At 37.5% G+C, this 22,870-nt stretch overlaps 1 protein-coding gene across 1 annotated transcript in view; it reads right to left on the reverse strand.

Annotated features, from left to right (window-relative positions):
- The window catches only part of NEK11 (NIMA related kinase 11), a 101,787-nt gene that overhangs the window by 75,670 nt on the left and 3,247 nt on the right, over positions 1-22,870 (reverse strand). Inside the window, exons 2-3 of the mRNA XM_064444139.1 lie at positions 22,262-22,517; positions 3,921-4,086 (exon numbers count right to left, since the gene is read on the reverse strand). Coding sequence (XP_064300209.1) covers positions 3,921-4,086; positions 22,262-22,431 — 336 coding nt within the window. The 5' untranslated portion in view covers positions 22,432-22,517. The remainder of the gene's footprint in view (positions 1-3,920; positions 4,087-22,261; positions 22,518-22,870) is intronic.

Genomic DNA, 22,870 nt, shown 5'->3' on the forward strand with positions numbered 1-22,870 from the left:
GACTCTCAACATTTTATGTCTTCACCATTTCTTGTTTTTCTCTTCCCAACACCACACTGCTTCATAGTTTTTCTACAAAATACACAGGTGCTGTCCTTGAAGTTCCATATATTTCTGTCCTGTACTTTGGCATGAATTTACGGTAATTTCTGTGGTCCCTGAGGTTCTAAGTTAAAACATTCAAGAGTGAGTGCACTAAAAATAAGAAAATATGTTTCATCATATATGAAAATTGTGTTCCCTGACAACGTCCTGCATTTGTTTTTTTAATTGAAATGTCTGAATCATCTCATTCATTAGGGAAGGGAATATGGCTTCGGCTCTCCATCTGCCTAACTGCTGCATCCCAGAGAGGAGCTCTTCTGGGAACTTAGAGCTCTCAGCAGCTGCTTCCCCTTTGCAACTCCAAATGTTCAACAGCTTCCCCCTGGTTGCTTGCAGCAGAGCGGAGGAAGGAAGAAAAAAGTGTGGCTGGGTACTCTGCTGCATGGCAACCAGATGGGCTGTGCTGAACCTACTCACACACCTCAAAAATAATGACTCACCTCTTCCAGACAGCTGCTCCAAACCATCCAGAGCCAACTGTAGCAACAGCCCAAGACACAGGGTCTGTTCAAACATGTGTCAGCTGGCTACTGGCCTCAAGGGACTATGTACTATCCAGGTGAGGATAGATGAACAGCAGCAGGCTCCAATCACTGTTTCACCCTGTCCCAATGTGTCCTCTATCACAATCACACATTGCCATGAAAAATGCAAAGAAAAGAAGTGTAGGACCTACAGAGATAGGCTGGTGGGTATGCTCGTACGTTGGGGGGCATTTCCTTCAAAAGGTCTAAGGAGAAAAAAAGCAGTTGAATAAAGTACTACCTGTGCCTTCAAGTAACTGTATGGATTTTTACCTTAAAGCAGAGAAGACTGGTCTCAATGTCCTACAATTAATTTAACCTTGATTTTGTGTCTAAAAAAATGCATCATAAAAGATTTGCTGAAGTACTGCTGCCATGAAACTCTGACGAAGTCAGTTTGTTAACCCAATTTTGCATTTTGGAAGGTCAGTGTAATGAATTTTGTAAGGAATTTAATAAATTAAGTACATAGGGAGTTTCCAGGCTGCAGTTTCTATTTAAATGTCAAGAGTATCAAATATACCAGTAACTTATTTAAAACAGCTTAGCATCTAGACCTGATAATGTGAACAGGCACTGATTGTTTTAGTTATTAATTTTGCTCAGATTTCCTTAGTGTATATACACTCACATCACAGCTGAGATCACAGTGAAGAAACAGAAATAATTGTTTGGCAAAAAGAACAACTAATTCCGGTTTATGATGTAGTAAAACAATGCAACATTTAAAGTAACTATTTTGTAAAAATGGTATTTTATTGAAGTCTAAATTTTGTTACAATATTAAATCCAAGTTTCATGAAGGCATTTCTGTTTGAAATCTGACTTATCTGACAACGTTTATATTGCCTGTAAAATTTTGATTCAGGAAAATTGCCAGAGAAGCTCAACAAGAAGATCAAAACAGAACCCATATGCTTTTTTTCTATAATTTTGAATGAATTGGCTGAGAGTTGGATGAGATGATCTCCAGAGGTCCCTTCCAACCCCTACCATTCTGTGATTCTGTGATTCTGTAATTCAGTTATAATAAAAGACTGTTGTAATAAAATATAATCAAGCTGAGCAATGGAGACCAGTGTTCTCTTTTGTTCACAGGACAGGTATACACAGGGCAGCTGCACTGTAGGCTTACTCTATGCTACTCATGCAAGAATGAACAAAGTACTGTGGCTAATGAATAAGCCACAGTATTTTGGAGAAAACAGAATAAGGCTTAGACAGTAGTTCTGTTTCCATGCCAACTTAATGTTTGCTCTTTATTTTGAGCCTGCCCAAGAGTACCAATTACTGCCAATCTGGTAATTACTCTATGCATGAGAAACTGAATGTACTAGACTTCCTAACAAGGATCAGGTAACAATAAATTTTTCTCATTCTCAATTTATGTGCAATCTAAACAGGCATCTTTCAGGTTAAAAGATCCAAATCCCACCACATAAAAGGCAGGTTATAGATTAGTAAATATGAAAGTATACCTTCTGGAAATACTCCCACTAAAATAGAAAAGAAGCTTCAGAGCACTATGTGAAACCTTTCTTTGTACTTTCCTTCTCTGAACGTTCAATTAAATACATCACATTTGCTTAAATGCGATGATACTTCACTGTACATCCTTTTCAGAAAGAATCAGAAGCACATCCTAGTGGACCCACTGTCATTCTAGACTGACATAACAGACTAAAAACTGAAAAGATTCAGCTGCCAACACATCCATTTCCCCCTCCTGCATTTGCTTTGCTCTAATACATCCTCATGCATTTGAGTACATGGCTCTTGGATCCCAGGGTAACTCCACACCAAAATGTCTTCATGCAGGGTAGTTTACATTGCCTGAATAAAAAAAATTTCCAAGGCGTGCTGCAGCAGCTTGAGATTACTGTGGTGATTGCTGTCGTGCTCTTTTTTTTTTTTTTTATGTATAACTTTATTCCAGATGAAAAAGAAAAAGAAAAAAAAGGCAGTGGACCAAAGCCACTAGTCCAACTCTATAATGCTGCTGAAAGATACTCCTTTATTCCTATAGTTTTAACTGATCTGGTGTTGGGGCACTTTCTACCACTGGTAGAGAGAAAATGAATCTTAGTGCACAGGAATATCTGGGCAGTTAGAACATTCTTTCCATTCTGAGCCCAAGATTTCCACAGAGAGTTGGCAATACCAAATTTCCATAAAGCCCCAGCTGTCAGACATTCAGGGAATGATGCAAACAGCTTCTGCATGGGTGTTAAAATAATATGTGAACAAATATTCAGACTGCATAACAGAATTGAACACTTCCGATTTAATTTTAAAAAATCCCAGCAACAAATAGGCATTTAACTGTCATCAAAGAAAGCTTCTAAGGAAGCAATGACTGTCAGGAATAGTTCTTCTTTAATTGTTCACACCAAAGCTGTGAAGAAATATAATTAGTATACAAGTCTGCCTGGTGGACAGCTAACCCAGTAGTCTAAGGTCTTCAGCTTCCAAAGCATTTCCAATGTCTAACAGGGCGCAACTGAAAAGTCTGCTTCACGGTTTCATAAAAAGATCACTGTATGTATAACAGATTATATTTTTTAAAATAGCACATCTATATTTAATACAAAGTAGGCACTTGTTTTATACAAACTCTTAAAAATTTGGCTTTAAAATGTATAAATTCTTACTTTGAAGCCTTAAGGTGGATTTCATCAATATATTTTTAAACCAAATGCTGGAGTAAAAAAAACCTGGTAGCTATTCTCTAATATACCTTGCTTTAATAGTTTTTGTATTCTCTAAACTCTGGTCTTTCGACTCACACTATTTGCCCCTTCATAAAGCCAATGCTGCTACCAAGCTCATCATCCATATAACCAGGACTGAGCTTCTCGTAATCGCCTCCAAATCACAAGAGAGTTTTCCCTTCCTCATTTACATCAGACATCACACCGTGCCCCTGTACTCCCAGTTTCATCCTCTCTTAGCTATCAGTAACACATATGTGGTAAAACCCGTCTGAGTTAACCCACTGATCTGGTAATGTGTCTGTTTGTAAGTCTTTCTTTTAACACTGATTATATTGAATGAAATTAACTGTGTTCCAGAATTTCTTCTCCGGTTTGTTTGTGAGCTATGAGGCTCATGTGAGCAGGTAACAATGCTTTTTTGAAATATGCCTAACAAGTAGCAGGTGATACCACAAGTAAGAAATAAGAGCAAAGTTCAAACTAAAGCATTAAAGAAAACTGGGCTAGGTTTCTTTTAAGACCCTATTTCAACACACACATTCTGTCAAATTTCTTCAAAGTAATCTACAAGTCTCACCTCACAGTACTCAGTGATAATGCAGAAACTATCTCGCTCCACAAAGCTTGCATAAAATTTGACAATGGCTGGATGGTCTAATTTGGAGAGTAGCTGCGCTTCCAGATTTGCTTCAACTGTTTCATTAGGCTTTAGGTCTCCAACAGAGATTTTTTTCAGAACCTTTCTAGAGGAAAAGAAGAAATCTTTATATTAATAAAAATAGCAAAATAGAAAATCACGTAATGCTTAAAAACCCATAATTTCTTTAAATGCAAAATAATAACATCAACCAAGTATCTGGCAACATGAAATGATGAAGCAAGTATGGGTAAACAAAGAGAATGCATTAAAATGCAAATAAATACACTAGTCACCATAGCGATTAAGCAACATTTTTAAAGTACTATTTTGAAGTATTTTTCCTACTAACTCCCTAGTGCACTGTTTTCTTCCTGACATATTTTCAGTGCTATGGATTAGTACATAATAATAAACATAAATAAAAAACCAAATCTAAGTGATTTCAAACCCACTCAGAGCATATGCTCTGGTTTCAGACATGAAATAAGGAGTAGCAAGGAACTGTTTGGTTTTGCTGCTTCTGCCAAAGTCTGTCCATGGAGGCATGAGAAAAATCACACAGAAGGTAGTATTTCTGTGACTGTTTTTCTGGTGATAAAATCAGGATGCTTATTTTTTTTCTAAAGATCAGCTAGCCCTTCACCTGAACACCTAAGTGAAAAGTACTAATCTGGATTTATGGCTGAAACCTAATTCTAATGTTTCAAATAACTGTAAATTTCAGTGTTTAATATTTGGTTTTAGAGGCCCTAAACCCCCTGAAGCTGAAAAAATTAAAGGGATTTTTCATATTCTTCAACTTCAACATGTGAACATGCCATAGGGGAAATTTTTGTTCAGACTTAGCTCTATATGGTACCTGGAGTTCGAGTGTTTACTGTCAACTTGTCCTGGATAAAAAACCTTAGTGCAGAACACTACAAGGAAGCATATTTTGCTGGGATCTTCCTAATGAAATGTTTAAAAAAAGGCATACATCACACAAAGGCATGCTGTTTCCATCTACTTTACCAGCCACTGAAGAACGGATCATTGGTCTATGTCTGAAAAAGCTGTTTGAGACTATTAGAGAGTATAATGGTATTTTACTGAAACAAAGTTATGAATTTCCAATAACTTTTGAAGACATGGAAGGTAAGCTCCACACCGAAGAGATATCTTCACAGTGCTTTTAGTAATTTCCCATTCAATACTGAATGGTTGTAAGTCACAGTAGTTAAACGTGACAGCGACAAAACCACAGTAAGCCACTTGATCTAAGGAAAAAAAAAGCTGTATTTCTTCACCAGAAAATTTCTTCCTAAACCTCAATCATTGGTTTCTGACTAACAATGCATGAATTTTTACATAAACTCGCCTAATGCCCGTCTGGCAGTGTCATGAAAACACCATGCCATTTGATTTGTCTGCATCTCTACAGACAAGCTTCATACTACTCTGACGGGTAATACCTACTGCAATCTTCTCATCTTCAGCTGACATGGGGACATTATTCCTTCCTTCATATAGATCACGTCACAGAACTGACAAACAGAATGAATCCTTGTTAAACACCACTTAATACAAGTTTCTTGTATACCCAAGACAGCAATAGAAGCCTGATGTGTTGATGTGTAGGGATAGCTTTTCATCTTAGTCACTCAGTGATTTTGATGCTGTCATCAGCTGTCAGACAAGATGACAGGTGTTTTTCTTATTAAAATTCATTCTCAGAAGAACAAATCAGGAAAATGCACTTTTGTAAATATGGCATCGATTTTCTGCAGCACAATGCTAATTCGTATCCAGAACTGGAAGTCGTTTGCATCTAGAAAGAAAACTTTTGTGATGCAGTCAAGATTAAGTGTATCTGCATGCCACTGGTATTTGTGTGTACTGCTTCTGCATGTAGATGAAGTCAGATTTTACCGAGTTTAAGATGGCAAACAGACTTCATACTTTCTGCAAAGCTTTTGATATCTACTTCAGTAAATGAACTTGAAAATTAAAAATACAACTTAAAAAACCTCTACATTGATAAAGTATTGTCAAAGAAGTTATGTCAGGGTCTCAGAAGTCTCACAGAGAAAATGAAGAGTAGTCTCCAGATCTAACGTGGCTCTTTTCTGATATCTTTAAAAGAAAAACAATGGAGCTAAAAGTCTTAAGCCAGAATTTCATCTATGTAAATTAACTATACTTTTCAATATATAAAGCACTTAAAAAGCACTTAAATTTACTCCTCCCCATTTCAGTATTCACAAAAGAAACTTCTACCCTAACAGGCAGCTAAAATGGGCACTTTCTGTGATTTACAGGTCTCCTAAGGTAACTCAGTTTTGGCATCCCTGGTGATGTCAAATAGGCTGATAGATCCATAAGCTGACAGACTTTGTGCCTATCAAAATAAAAAAAAAAAGGTTAGTAATAATAAGAAAACAATAAACTTTTCTTAGCTAAACATTCCTGACTGCGCTTCCCCTCAACCAAGAGAACCCAGCTCTACACTTTGAAGGAGACAAGGTGTTTCTATGATGCAACCTGCATTTTAAGGTTGGCTTAATAATAAAAAGTTATCACCGCTTGTAATTCAGCCATTGTGCTTGTATATCATGTGCTGAAAATCTGTATGCATTGAACAGTTTCAAAACATACAGCTAGGTAACACAATGTATTTTAAATAAATCTTTTGAAGCGTGTGACACAAATGTTGATTATGGATATTGGGAAATACAGACTCTCCTAAGATTTTGTCAAGATTCCTTCTGGAGTATACAGGTCCATCTGAAAGTCAGATTTTTTCCTAAAACCTGCCCTTATATTTTCTGCCACTGAGGCTCAAGTATTAAGCAGGATTTAAAAGGTCCAGAACAGTTTGCATGAACTAAGAAATCATAGATTTAGCTGGCACATACAGAAAAACAGGTAAACCTACTAAAATGTGGATGCCCTCCAAATACAGTACTTAAAACTACCCCTTTGATATAATGCTGAGAGATGTACTAATTTAAATTAATTTATTATTATAAATTCCACTTAAATTAGAATACAGACACATAAGCAGATCATAGAATCATTTAGGTCGGAAAAGACCTTTAAGATTATCAAGTCCAATCGCAAACCTAACACTGCCAAGTCCACCACTAAACCATGTCCCTAGAGATAAGATAAAATGTCAGTGAACACAAAACTAGAAAACTTTGTTACAGAAGCACTAGTAGGTATCTTAAATAAAGAACAAAAGATTTTTAACTGTGTGGAAAAAAAACCACTAGCCTTACAGTTTAATAGCCCAAATACAGTTTGAACTTGATCCTGAGCTAGCCACAACTGAAAGAGTCTTGCAATGAATGCATTTGCGTCTTAACAGTAAAAAGCACCAGCACTTTCTGCATCCATCCTGAAGGAAGCCAGGTCTGGTACAGCTGACAGCATCCATCCCTCCAGGGTGAGAAAATAACATGAGAGATAAGCCCACTCCCCACAATACAGACAGCAGCTGCCCCGCCTTAGCAGTGCCCGCACCTCTGCAGGCTCACAGACCTTCCCCAGGAACACCTTCTGGCTCTCATCAGCAAAACCTTGCTGGCTTGCACTGTCACGCTTTGAACGGCAGCCAGGCCAGCACACCGTGTCGGAAAGCGCAATAATGTGGAGCAAATGGGGACAAATAGAGCAAGCCTTAAAACAAGAGAAAAACAAGCACAAAGGTGGAATCCTCCAGGATATGGACACCCAGTGGGAATCCTTTTTGAGCTTTACTAGTGACTGACAATATGCCACAGCAGTGTTTATCTCAGCCTATTTGCACTGATCTAAAATTAAATGTTTTACAACCCATCTGGTATTTGTTTATGTTGATGACATACTTTATTATTATGTAATTTGCTTTATTGGATCAGATGCAATTCTTAAAAGAAGGCAGCCTTTCTCAAAACACACTCCATTTATTGAGTTAACTGTGACATGCATTATTGACTAGGTACATTCGCTTGCTGATAACAAAGTAAAAAAAATAAAACTCTTTTCATGTCAAGAAGAAATAGGTCAAACTACCACAGAGAGGGTGTGCTCTAGGAATATATGATCAAAATGTGAAGGTTTTAATTAAATAGAAACTTAATTTTACACAGGCAGTCATTCAGTTAATTGCAGCCTGACATTAGTAAGACCTGCTAGTAGGTAATCAGTGTGCAAAGCTGGGAATTTATTGTTCTGTTTAGTTTCTATTTCTAAGTCATCCTGAATTCAACATGGACAGTTGCGGCATAACGCATAGCTGTGTACTGTATTTCTATCCACTCTGACCTTTGCAGGACTAGCTCTTCACCCTGGTAACTCCTCAGTACAAAGGCCACCTGCAACTCTGCAAAAATGTATCACCTCGTCTGCAATTGGATCTGAAATTGGTCATAAACACTAAAATGACTGCCTGTCTAATTAATGATGTCTTTAATACTATTTATCAAATGGCAAATGGAGAATGTATGATACTACAAAAATTATGAACAGGCAACAGCCCTCATGCACAAGCCCTGTCTGCACAACAGCTTCCACCATACTAGAACTGTTTGTTTAGGAAATTCAGTAACAAGGACACCATCTGCGTACAGACAAGATGAGGTCACCCATCATTACTGCTTCTCACTGTCAGTTGCTTTCTAGAATATCACACCGCTGATGAGATTTGCACGTTACAGACGACAGTGTAGTATTAATACAATAATTTTAGATTTGTGTTGATAGCTTCCACACTGGAAATGTATTACTGGAATCTACTTTTTTATATATATTCCTGCCTGTCCCCGACTTTAACCGTCCTTTCTGTACAATTTACATTCAGATATTACAGATTCCCTTCGATTTGACATTCCACTGTGCACATGAGGTACTCCTCATATAAAGTTACTTGCCTGCTGTCAAGTGTTAGAGTTTCCTCACATTTCCATATGTGCACATCCAGCGTTTATTTGCAATTAAGATACTTCACTGATTTTATATAGCACCCTATTGCCTGGAATCTACTTCTCTCACTTAGGCTCGTCTTCTAGTTCCATTGTAATTTTCATCTAATCCTTAGCCATCATACATAAAGCTATCGTCTTACTAATAATCTTACCAGGTTCCTCTGCCTGGTGTCAGTGACTGGCTTTCCTGCAGTTTACAGCTTAGTATAAAAATTTAAAAGAATCTTTCTTTACATTTTATCCATTATATTTGGGGCACCAGTATCTGCATACTCAGATAATTTAAAATTTAAAAAATTTAAAAAATTCCTCTGTTAGGGAAAGAAGGAACTGGTGAGAACATGAAATGCGGACAGTCAGCACACACAAATCAGCCCTTCCTAGAATGAATACTTGGTTTTAGTTGAGGAAAGAAACACTCGCAGTAAATTAAGAGCACTGATTTCCGTGGGAAAATCAAGATTACCATACTTCCAATGAAAAACAAGCAATGAGTACTGTTTGCTATTCCTACTTACATATATATTTACTCATCAACCAAAAGATTTGAAATCTAAGTATTCCTACACAACTTTGTAAATCAAACATTTGGCTTCTTTTGTCATTCCCGTGAACACTATTGATTTATTAGCAAACCATACCAATAGTCAATGATTGTTTTTTACTGTCCTCCGAAATAGCCTATTCATGATCTTCACAAACATTCATAAACATTGAGAACTAATTTTTGAAGGTGACATCAAACTGGGCAGGAGCGTTGATCTGCTCAAAGGTAGGAAGGCTATGGAGAGGGACCTGGACAGGCTGGATCAATGAGCCAAGGCTGATTGTATGAGGTTTAACAAGGCCAAGTGCCAGGTCCTGCACTTGGGTCACAACAACCCCAGGCAACGCTACAGGCCTGGGGAAGAGTGGCTGGGAAGCTGCCCACCAGAAAAGGACCTGGGCGTGTTGGCTGACAGCCAGCTGAACATGACCCAGCAGTGTGCCCAGGTGGCCAAGAAGGCCAACAGCATCCTGGCTTGTATCAGGACTAGTGTGGCCAGCAGGAGTAGGGAAGTGATTGTGTCCCTGTACTGGGCACTGGTGAGGCCACACCTCGAATGCTGTGTTCAGTTTTGGGCCCCTTAGTGCAAGAAGGACATTGAGGTGCTGGAGTGTGTCCAGAGAAGGGCAACAAAGCTGGTGAAGGGTCTGGAGAAAAAGTCTTTTGAGGAGCGCCTGAGGGACCTGGGGTTGTTTAGCCTGGAGAAGAAGAGACTGAGGGGAGACCTTATTGCTCTCTACAACTACCTGAAAGGAGGTTGTAGTGAGGTGGGTGTCGGTCTCTTTTCCCAGATAACAAGCAATAGGACAAGAGGAAATGGCCTCAAGTTGTGCCAGGGAGGTTTAGGCTGGGTATTAGGAAATATTTCTTCACCAAAAGGGTTGCCAAGCATTGGAACAGGCTGCCCAGGGAAGTCAGTCTCCATCCCTGGAGCCATTGAAATGACATGTGGTGCATAGGGCCATGGCTTAGTGGTGGACTTGACAGCATTAGGTTAACAGTTGGACTCAATGATCTTAAGTGTCTTTTCCAACTGAAAAGGTTCCATGATTCTATGATAATCCCTGAGTTAACCACTAATAATTCAATTGTTATAAGAGCACTGTAGTATCCATCGATGGATTATATATAATTTCATTTTCTGAATAAGCATTTTAAAGAATTTAATAGAGCTTAAATATCTTTGAATGGTGATGAGATTTCATTAATTTACAAGTGAAATGGATGATTCACTTTTCATTTCCATCAGCAAGTCACACTTACAGCACCTACAAACATTTTTCAAGATGCCTTATTTCCAAATGCTCTAACATATGCACTAACACTGAACAGTTCAGCCCATGATGTAAATAGTTTATTGTTATTTGAAAATTAACAGTTCCTAATTAGTATCCCAAGTAAATGAGAATGTATTTTCTGGGACAAGATCATGAAAGAGAGCACTGTTGAAATAACTTAGTGTCAAGGAATACAGCTTATATCGTTTTCTTCTGCACTGAGCAAAATCTCATGTATACAAAGGGGCATACTTAAAATTATTTTTGGTCAACCATATGTGCCCACATTGGGGAAAAAAAAAAATCAATAATTATAAAGCAAAGGAGCGTTCTTGTGTTATCCTCCACAGAACTGAACAAGCCATATTACTACTGCACAAAAACATCCATTAGCATTATTTATTTAGATAGTCAAATGTACTGGCTTTGAATAATTCCTTGGGACATTCTGGGCTGTCATCTACATTGATTAAAAATTACAAAATAAAAGTGGACCTTGATTAATAAAGGAATAATTTTCCTCTAAAACCATGTGTTTGAAACCTAGAATTTTTTTCCTTTAGAGTAAGTAAAATAGAATAAAAATAAAATGTAATTGCTTTTATAGTCCATTCCTATGTTTCATTTCTAAATCAAATACTAATAGGTTGTGATTGAGCTGAAGGAATTTGTCTCTACTCAGGAAAATTATTAAAAATTATTATGGGGTACAGATTAAATACCTGTGAATGGACTTTCATTTTTTAGCCATACTTCATCTCTACATGTTGCATTATCACCATCTACTGTTCATTCATCCTTTTTTTCTACAGCCTAGTCTTGTTTAAGAATATAATTTAATGTCATGCTGCCACTAACCTAAATGGAATTTGAGAGAGCAATGAGACAAGGACTAAATAATTTGTTTATTCTCTGTATCTTTTAAGACTTAATTCCATCAAACATCAAGTCATCTAAGCCAGGCATTTCTCCATTGCAATTTCATTCCACATACTTGATACATTTCACTGTTAACTGCTCTCTGCTAGTTAGTGTTCCTCTTCAGAAAATGGAGATACCAGGGGAAAGCCTGGATGCAGCATTTTGTTTTCAAGCATTATAATATGACTAAACATCTCAAAACTGCCATGTTACATTTCAACTTGCAGCCCTGGGCTACAGGATCGGCTAAAAAGAATTTTCCTTGTACAGGAATTAGTTTAAATTTTGAAATTAGTTTCAATTGGAAATTTTTGAAGAAAGACCCTCATATCACCAAATCTGTATGAATCAGTTTACAGAAAACAGACAGTTTTGAAGAATGGGAAGTTGCAAAGGGAAACCAAACACACTAATAATCGCTGTAAGAATGCATTCCATAGAAATTCAACTAAAACATTTCCTCATGTAAAATGTAATTTGTTCTCTCCTGAATGTAAATATATTTGTAAGCAGAATTATGTTCCTTTCAATGTTGCAAGGATATTTATGTCAACAGTATTGTCCCTTCAGTGGAACTAATTCCCATAAGTAATTTAAATACTAATTGCTGCAACTTTAATGAGAAAACTCACTCTTCCTATATGTCTCTTTCCAGCAGGCATCTCGTTCAATGTTTATTTCTGATATGCATTGAATTATCTGTGGTACAAAAAAAAAGCGAAAAAAAAAAGCGGTGGGGGGCAGGGAGGGAGAAAGAGATAAAAGCACAGTTTATAGCTTTACAAAAGCTTATGACTAAATAATCTACAATCAAAGGCAAAGGGAATCAAGCAATGCTGAGGAAATTAATTGTGTATAACATCTCTTGCTAAATAAAAATATTTTAATACTTTCTAGCCCTCCTGAGTATGATACTGTGGTCTTAGAAATCAATGAAACATGTGCAAGTCAAAAATGAAGAAACTACCCAGCAACACTGAAAAGTTATTTTAGAACACACGAAAGATACAACAAGCATGTAAGAGAAACAATGAACTAGGAATTACATTTACTAATGTGTCACATAAGCACAACCAGAAAAAAAAAAAAAAAAAAAAACAGAAGAAAAAAGAATGAAAAATACACTGACTGTCCAGAAAATCCAGAATTTATTCCACTCACTGCAGCTGTTTTCTCATTACGACGTACTCAATGCAACACAGAGCCAGAGGCTCGTTCTGTGCGGAAGGAATCACAACATCCTTGATGCAGACTTAAGAGAAAACACCCTGGCAACAAGGGTAAACTGCAACAAGACACAGCAGATGGTCAAATATTGCAAAAACACACTGTATCTTTGAGGCAGGGGGTCACAGTTCATAAAGTATGTAAAACATAAGTAATAATACTGTACCTCTCCATTTTCTTACCAAAGCTAGCTTACAAATGCATAAAAACTAAACATCAGTTTCAGCAAAATGAACGAGACAGAAGTGATCTCAAGGCATTTGCTTAATCACAAAATCATTAAATTCTCTCTGCCGTGCACCTCAAACAGCCAGTAATTTACCAACAATGCCTTATGCACAATTCTCCACTCAATACTGAAAATAATGCTTGCAAACATTTTGAAAAACAATGAACTTTTAACCATAAGTAGCACTCACTGCCTGCACACAAAATCACAATGTGGTAGGTGCTGCAGCACTGAGATCCCAGACCCTCAGCTCTGGGGGGATGAGATTAAAGAAAATATTACTTGGGTTTACTCTAAAAGAACTCTGTCTCTCACTCACATAAACTAACGACATAGTTAGAATGCACCCCAGTCAAATGGACAAATCCCGCTGAAAACTGAGTAGGCTACTTAGTCAAAGAAAAGTACACTAACAGGAGAGGAGATGACTGAGCAAATGTAGAAGCTGTATCAGGCATTGCTGCAGAGGATTTTCACAGGCACCGTTACACCAGCTGAGCAAACGGTCACAACATGTTCCAAGTACTCACCCTTGGAGTTCAGAGAACCCACAGTATATCAGATTTCACATTTTTTGAAAATGAAGGAAATAGAAATTTTAACAAAGAAGGAATTGCTTGCACAAAGGCCTGCAGCATGGCGGTAGCTTTAAATTGCCAAATCGATCACCAACATGGGCAGTGTAAAATCCCACATCTGTGCTCCAATGCCAAGCTGTCCTGCAGCTCCAACTAGAGACTTGCCCAGCACAGGGACTTTCCAAACTTTCATACACTGAACTCTAAATAAATTGTTCCAGACCGAGATGGTCCATTTCTTGGATTCCCATGTGCTGTAACCTTCAATTCTGTTGTTCTATAAATTTTAGCAGAGCATCCCTCTGCAAAGATGCATATGCGTGTGTGTTTCTATAGCTTTGTGGCAGCTGCATATAAGCATAGCTTTACTGGAGAGAGAAACACAGAGCTGTAGAGGGCTCTAACGGTAGCTTCTGTCTTTTGTGCCTGTGTTGTACTTTGGCACTGTCACATTCCCACAGCAAGGGAGGTCTGCAGCTACTTAACTCCATGTGTCAAAGGCCCATGAGGAGCCCTACCATGCCATGCTGGGCTGCAGGAAAAGCTGGGCACTGACAGGGGTGCAGGAGTTAGAGACTAAAGAACCTTCCCACACAGCCTCCAGTGAGAACTGCTTTGAATGAGTCCAGGGTTATCGAACTGGTCTCTGAACCGCTATTGGCCTACACTGGAAATGCTCTGAAACAGCTGTGGCCATATCGGCAACTGCTTGCCAAAACTGAAACAAAACATTAATGGTTTCACTCTCTGGCAGCATCCATTTTCTGGTGTACTCTTAAACTAAGGCACAAGAGCATCAGCCACAGAGGTTTCAGCAAGGACTTCAATGCTTAGCTAGGTCTTGACTCCCATAGCACTCCTCACAGAATATGAAAGTCATGCTCAGCCATTCGAGTGGAAAGCTTGTGAAAGCTAACTTCTTAAACTGCTCTAGCTAAATCAGCAAGACCTCTCTGACAATGTTCTTATTACCTCTTAGTTAGGGCCAAGAATGACTGTACACCTTAGCAGCAATAGCAGCTCCGCTGCTACACGGTAGCCCAAGCCTTATGTGAAGCAGCAGAAACACACTTGGCTGAACCAAGCAAAAGGTGGTTCACTAAGAAGAGCTGGTTTAAAAAATAAGCAGCAATCAGGAGGGTCCTGTAGGAAATGCACCTGTGTTCGGTTTCCAAGGAGATCATGAATATCCATTCACAAATCTAAAATGACCTGATGGATTCTAGTTCTAATTTCTAGTTTTTATTATTAAATGAGGGAGAAGAAGAAAAACCAGCACAATTAGATGAATACGCGCATGACAAGTGGCAGGGAGTAATTTGTTACTGTTTTAATCAATCCAGTGTCAAATGACCATTCCCTTGGAATACCTTCAGAGGGGCAACAGGCAGCAAAGGCAGAGATTTAGCAATACAGCAATCTGCTGATTGTCACTTGGATATTCATAAGTTACAAAACTCTTCCACCTTTAGATTTTATTTAATTTGCTATAAGAAGTCATAAATAATTGAAAGTCACGTGATAAATTATTCAGCTAAGCGCGCAGTTTCCAAGGAATCTTAGCATGAGTCTGGATTAATGGTATAACGCAAGTCAGATGCAAAAGTTGAGCTGACACCCCACAATTACCACATACAGGAGCAGTCCAGGGAGTTTGGCGCTTCTCAGCATGAACTTTCCACCACAGGGACCTCTAAGTACCTTGTGAATATTTATGAACTAGGAGTCCCTATTGCCTACTGTGTACTTCAGCTGCTTGCCCATGCACCATTATGAATTAGTGAAACTTAACCCAGAGCTTCACTTGGCACAATTGATTAGGACATTCATTATCTATAAGTGATAGCACTGTCCTTCAAGATAACTGCTGAATGTAAATCTCTGCTATAAACACTTTGTCTTTAACGATAATTACCTGTAACAATTAACTGATAAGCTACTCAAGGGGACTGGTATAGAAGTGACTGCAGGGATATTACCATTTGCTGTAAAAATGCTGGTGCAATCCTGCTACTTTCTTTATACAAACCAAATTACCTAATGATTTTGGGTAAGTCTAGGTTGATGATGTCCAGAAACAAAAGCAAATTCCGCAAAACTTGAGGTAGACTTTTGCAAAATCATATGAGAGTCAAGAATCTGGGGAAAAACACAAAACAAAACAAAACACAAACACTTGAAGACATCCTGCCTTTTGAAGGTGATTTGTAAAATTAAGTAGATTTTCTCTGAATGTACCAATAAATTAAAAGCTATACTGACACTTCATTTACAAAAATTCATATAAACTGTTTCCTAGACACAATATTGAAATTCCTTCCTTCTCTTTGTCATCAGAGATTATATTTGAGCAGATCCTTCATATGGTAGAGTTTTATAAGACAGTACTGGCTCTGTAACTACTGAGCTGCTGATACTTTACCAACAAAACTGGCATTGTATCACACAGGGAGTGACTTGATTTTCCTATCAAATAAGATCTAATAAGCTTCAAAGCATTTACATGTTAGCAAAGAACTGAAGGTAGATATTAAATACCAAGTACACTGGAAAGCTGCAGAAGAACTTGTAGTGTAATTGTCCCACCAGCATGGCCAGTTTTTTTCCAATTGTCCTAAGTTTAGTAGCTTTGCCTACCAAGATAAAAACTGTCTGTCTAGCAATCACTACTCAGTTTAGGGAGTTACCGTCCAGTTTCAACCAAATCTGTCAGAAGGGTGGCAATGTCACGGGTCTTAAGAAGACCTTATTTAATGATCTAAATAGGAAGTGCAAGAGCCTTCATGGCCCCTGGATCTCAAAAGTTACACATTGTTTGAGCTGCCAAGTGGCCAATGCATGCATACCAATCACCTCACCTGTACACATGCACAGGGACCACCATGGTTGGACCTGTCTCTTGCAACCACTAATTAGGGAATACAGAAGGAAAATACAAATATTGGAGGGATATGAGAGGGGAGGGGGAAGCTGGACCTATGATTAGAGGAAGTAAAAGAAAACAGGGAACACTCCAGAAACAGGAATGTTCATAACTTGTGGTGAAAAAGTAGGGCTTCTAGTGGTAGGTTAAGGGAACAGAGGATGCAAGTCTACAGGAAACCAGGCTTCCTTCCGGCCATGCAGAGAACAGCTTGTTACCAAACTACAGAACTGACCCCAATGATATTAGACTCTAGATGAGGATCGAGCATCTACAGTATAACTAAAAGTTTTGCTAATAATTAGCAAGATTAAGATATCAAGGAATGATTTCTCAAGTAGTGGCCCAGTTATTTTCCACAGCCTTGCTACATGAACACAAGCAAAGGGTTAACCTCCCTGTTTATTGCCCATTTGCAAACTGGATAAAAATAATTCACAGCTCTGAAAAGTGCTTTCAGGTCCCAGAATGGCAAAGGTGCTAAATGCATGCAAAGAGCTATTCTTAATAGACAGTTATCCAAAGTGGGCATACATGGGTCTAGAAAAGTGGCAGAGTAGCACTGTTTATCCTTTACTAATGACATTAAATTATACAAATGTAAAGAAAAAAAATGACACTTAGGTCCAACCTCATTACTGGTACAACCTTACATGAGAAAAAAAGGGAAAATAAACAAAATCACTTAAGTAGTTTTTACCCAAATTAAAGCTACCATTTTTTCTTCTTAAAAGAGCTAAACCCAGAGCCTCTAAAAACTTGTGAAATTCCACTAATGGGCAACTACTGATGTGCATCCCCATCTGTCATACCTAAATTCAGTTCGAACCCTGGAAAAGATTAAAAACTACAGAAAATATTTGCAGGAGCATCCAACCTTTTATTTGGACTCCAGTTACACATTAGCTAAATCATTTTTCAATTTGAAATAAAGATTTGCCAGAGCTCATTTTAGAGTCCACTAGAATGGAAAGGCAGTGTCAACATTAAGCAGTCCAATCCCAATTTTAGTGAATGTACCTGGCTCAAAACAGGAAGATTTGCAAATATCTAACAGGGAAAACATCAAATGATACACAAACCAAGCCACCCTATGTAAACTGGAACTAAGAAGCTTGCTTTCGTACAAACATGTCTCTTGTGTTTAACTGACTTTAGGGTCTAAAATGATATAAATTCTGACCATAGTTTCTTCCAAAACTGGGGGAAATTCACGATCTCCCTCCTGTGAGGATCGTCTAGTACATGGGAAACTTCTTTCATAATGAAGAGTCTCCCGGGTTCTGGTATTCCTCTTTATGAGGGCATTCATTTTGTTCTCCACTCTGCTGTCTGTTTGCATGCAAGTTGCAGGAACTTCTGTCTCTGAGATGTTTAACCCTCTGTCACATGTGGTGAGAATCATCCAAAGGGATTAAAATCTCTTGTAGAAAATGTGCAGTGGATGGCATAACTTTCTACGCAAACTTGGAAGACAAACATCACCTTCCCTAGCCATAAATCTAAAATCAAGAACTTGTACTTTTTAGGAAATTCTTAGGAAACTCAGAAAAGTTATTCATCACATCTGCCCATAGCAGATATCTCAGAATGAGGTAAGTGTGATCCTGAAGTCTAACAGCCAGTCTGAAATAACCCCATGGTGGCACCATCTCACTCCAGAATACTAATCACTTGTTTGGTTTTCTCCCTCTCCACTGTTGATAATATACCTTGGAAAAACATAAAACACAAGCAATAAAAGCAAAGAAGCTATTGCTTAGTATGACTTAAGTGTGAGCAGAACTTATGAAAGCATATTTAAGGATACAAAATTACTTGCAACTATTATTTTCTAAAGGAAAACAGAGTTCATTGACACAAAAAGGTATGGATTCCTCGCTTAGACATTCAGGTGTTTAGCTATGTCTGTAACTGACAGCTGTTTAGAGCAGTACATAATTTTCTAGTTGAGACAGGGTGGAATGCAAAATTAAAATGAAAGAGGTTTTCAGAGTCATCTAATAAAAAAGAAGGCAAAATTATAGAAATCACACAGGACTATGAACATCCAAAAATTACAAAAAAATACAATTTACAAAAAATACAAATTAGGAAGTTAAAGCAGCAGGCAAAGAATGTGTTGTACAATGCAACATTTAAGAGGGACTTATAGTAAGAGACCTACATATGCTACTATACTTGCAGTACTTCATAATCTTATAGATTATGCAACTCAACTGTATCACACTGGATGTCTTTGATTTAGTATGACCTCAGAAAGTCAGTAATCCTGATCCCATCCACACACAGAACTGGAGATCAGCATGAAGCTGGCATGTACTTCTAAGAGAGGCAGGCATTGCTGGTCTGAGCCTATGTGGAGAGTTTTACGTTAAATAAGTCTGTTAACTTGAGGCACGCCCCAAATTATCAATCCCTCTCTCCCTCCCAGCTGAAGCAACTCTGTGCATAAGACTTCACTCACCACAGCTAAGATCCTTGAGGGGTAACGAAGCACAAAGCATGCCCAAAACCTATTTCTAAAATCATGCAAAAGCTTTGCTGAGCATACATGAAATTACATTATAACCATTGTTAGTCTCTGCATTAACTCATTCTTTAGACATTGCACTAACTGAAAAAGGTGTCCCCAAACAGCTTCTGTGCTGATATCCAGGATGTCACACTTCTTGGGAATTTGCATTCTTAAGATTTATTCTTTTACAGGGCTTTAAGACTATAGCAACTTTCAGGAAACTATCTGTGACTGAGTTCACACTGTATATAACATTTGTCTCAGCATGTTCTAGATCATCTCTGAAACAATAAAAATAGACTTCTAATTCTGCTGAGGTCATTTGGGACCTAAGTACCTCAAATCCTTTTTTTCTGCCAAAGTGCTTTCAGACCTGTATTATGATTATTCTTTTTAAAGAGTAAGAAACATAACCACCTAATTTTTCATTTGACAGGATATATATACACTTCTCAGTAGAAAATATAACAGAAGCAGTAACCAGTACAGTTCCAGAAGTTATTATTTTCTGATTTGAAAGTAGTGTTGAGAATGCAACTTCTAGTATACTTTACCACCTTAAGAAATCAGTATTTTTAAATAGAAGGAAGTGTCTACGCTTTATCTCATTATGCTACCTGAGCTTTCATGTTCACATGGGCCAGTATTTTTCTATTTTATTCTATTAGCATACAAATGATAAGAAGTTGGGGGAACCTGATCTTCAGTCTACATTTGAGGCGCAGAAATCATGAATAACTGTGGTACACAAGTACCCCCTAGTGATGAAAGGATGAACTACAGTATTACACTAGCACTTTGGATTGTTAAATATTGTTGTAGTCACGAAAAGAGACTGATAAAACAAAAAAAGAATATGCCATTTGATACTCAGTCTCTGTCTCCTGAGGATGGCAGAGGACACACTCAGCCTCATGCCTAACAAAACTCAGGCATGAAATGTTGGAGGCAGTGAACGTTTGTTGAAAACAGACACTCAGAATTAAAGTTCTCAAGGAAAAATGCTTAAGGAAAAAAAACAGAGATAATAACTACTTAAAGGTAAAGCACACGTTCCTTAGTTTTGAGGGTTGGCAGCTTGTGCTACAGCAGCAAATGTGTGAAGACACACATTTCACTATACTTTTAATTTTCTAAGGATGAGTTCAGTACTAGCTGAATTCTGAATGGGCTTATAAGCTAAGGTTGTTCCTGTCACCCTATTTGCATGATAAACTATTTTAACATAAAAAGAAAATTAAAAATATTTGTTATTGTTTTTAATGAAAGTTTTCACTAAAGAACATTTTTGTAGAAAGCCCTAGCTAAGGCTAAGAAAGATCCAAAAGTCTTATAAGCCAGCTGGGAAAAGCTAAAAGCTTAGTAGCCTCTAACCCTAATCCAAGGAACTGAGAAGCTGTAAATTGATGTAGAATGAAAACAAGTGAAAGAATTGTGTCTTGGCTGCACATTTATTCAAGCAATATTGCCAAGAATACATTGTCATAAATAGCAAAAGTGAGGTACAAATTAATCAGAAAAAGCTCTTTTATCATATAATTGCTCATTAATGTGTCCATCAATAAGGACCAATGGACCCCCATATTTAAAGAAAGAATGTATTTCTGTCTGAATAATATTGATTACATGTGCCAGACTTTAAATAAAAAGCCTCACAAATTTTATTGGATAAAACAAAAAATATTCACATTTAAATGTCACTTGGTGTAAGTATCAAAACAATAGACACACACAGTCCTACACAACAGGAAGTCCAGCCACGAGGCATTACCCAGGCACCCAACTTCAAACTCACATACAGAAATATCAACATTCTGAAAATGTTCTTTTGTCTTCGTAGCTTCAGAATCCTACAGGTTTTATCCAACCAAACTGATGAGTCTTGTCCTAATTCAGGCAGGTAAAAAAAAAAAACAACCAAAAAAAACCCCCAACAACGAAACAAACAAAACCACCAAAAAATTACAGCAAATGGAAAGATCTTTACTGGAATTTCTGTAACTGTTCCTTCTCAGGTTTCATTTAGAGAACTCATTGCTAAAAATATAGGACATCAATACAGTACTGTTTCTTTGAAGACCCCCTTCAACAATCTGAGTCCTTACAATGGCACAGAATCAATTCCTGAAAGCATCCAATTAAGTGTTATGAAAAAACTTACCGACAGTAAATAAATAAGAAATCATCAGAAATGAAGATGGAAGCCTATTAAATTACATTCAGAAATTCTGACATTTTCATGCTCCCTTTAAACGTTTCATGCTTTAATGGGCATGTGTAACTCAATGAGGCATTATAGAGCTAGACATTGCAGCAGCTGGACCTGATTAGACTAAGGATTCTCTTTCTCCACATTTTTTAAAACAAGAACTTCATGTTCATGAAGATGGATAAGAATAGGATGAAAGGCAAATGCCCAACGCTTTAGTGTTTTGAAGAAAGAACTTCAAGAACGAGTTTATTTATAAAATACAAAGACCTCAAAAATAGACTATACAACTATATTATACACACATATATTATATTGACCTAATTATGAAATGATAGCTTATAAATTATAAAGCTTTAAGCCTTTAACAAACAATTTTATTACAAAGAAGAGCAAATTTGTGAAACCTGGCCTGCTTCTTGTCAGGACAATGATAAAATTTATCTCAGTCCTGAGTAAATACAAGGCTCTTTTCCACAGTGTGTACCTTACATTAGCAACTTGTCCAAGCTACAACACTGAGGAATGGGCAAGTTATGTATATTTTTACTGGTTTTATTATTTGTTACAAAGCTTCAGAGGTGTACATCATTATGGAGATGAGGGTCTGAGATTTTCTGTCTACCTCCACTCTGTCTTGCACAAGTAAATTAAAAAGAACTTAGATAAAAGCACAATAAGGTCAACATATTGGCTAAACTATTTTAAATAAAACCAGACTCAGCTGGAATGCTGAGTCAGCATAAAGTCTGCTCCTACCTTAAGTCCTCACTGAAGTTAAACAGTTAAGGCTGCAACGTAACACCAAACTGAGAAACAAGACACAAATACAAAGAAAACAGCTACAATGCAAGAAATATGTTCCAAACATTTTTATTTAAAGTATGTGAAGGGTTTACTTACAATTCTTCTCCTTCTTTTGCTTTTCTGTCAGAAACCAGATATACACTTCCAAAGCTTCCATTGCCAAGTTTCCTCTGAATAGCGTATCTTCTTGCAATCATAGCATCTGAGCAAGCAGAATTAAATCTGGCAACAGCAACATGCTTAGCGGTTTCTTGAAATTTCAGCATTTCTCTGCGTAACAGAAGCTACGCCAATTTCTCTAGAATGTAGCTTTCAAATCTTTTTACTCTTCCATGGATGTTCACGGGAAACACTTGAAACAAAAGAATTTGATTTGTCAATGTATTATTCTTATTAAAATCTTTATTTAATTACATGGCAGGGTTTATAGTGGTCAGCTTGCAGCAAAACAGAAATTAAGTGGAATCATTAGTTGCTAAGGTGTAGGCAGCAGACTTGGTAAAGAAACTCCAGATAATGTAGATGTGACATAGTCAGCCTTCCTCTAAACCAACCTTAAATGAATTCACTGAACTGATAACACAGAAGAAATGAAATGCAGGTGCTTATATGTTAATTTACTTAAAAATTCAAGTGCTTTTTGCAAGGACAACTACACCGGTATTTTACCTGACAGTTCCCCCAGATACAGCACTCTCACCTGTC

The sequence above is a fragment of the Phalacrocorax carbo genome, chromosome 2 (genome assembly GCF_963921805.1).
Source record: "Phalacrocorax carbo chromosome 2, bPhaCar2.1, whole genome shotgun sequence".
NCBI lineage: Eukaryota > Metazoa > Chordata > Aves > Suliformes > Phalacrocoracidae > Phalacrocorax > Phalacrocorax carbo.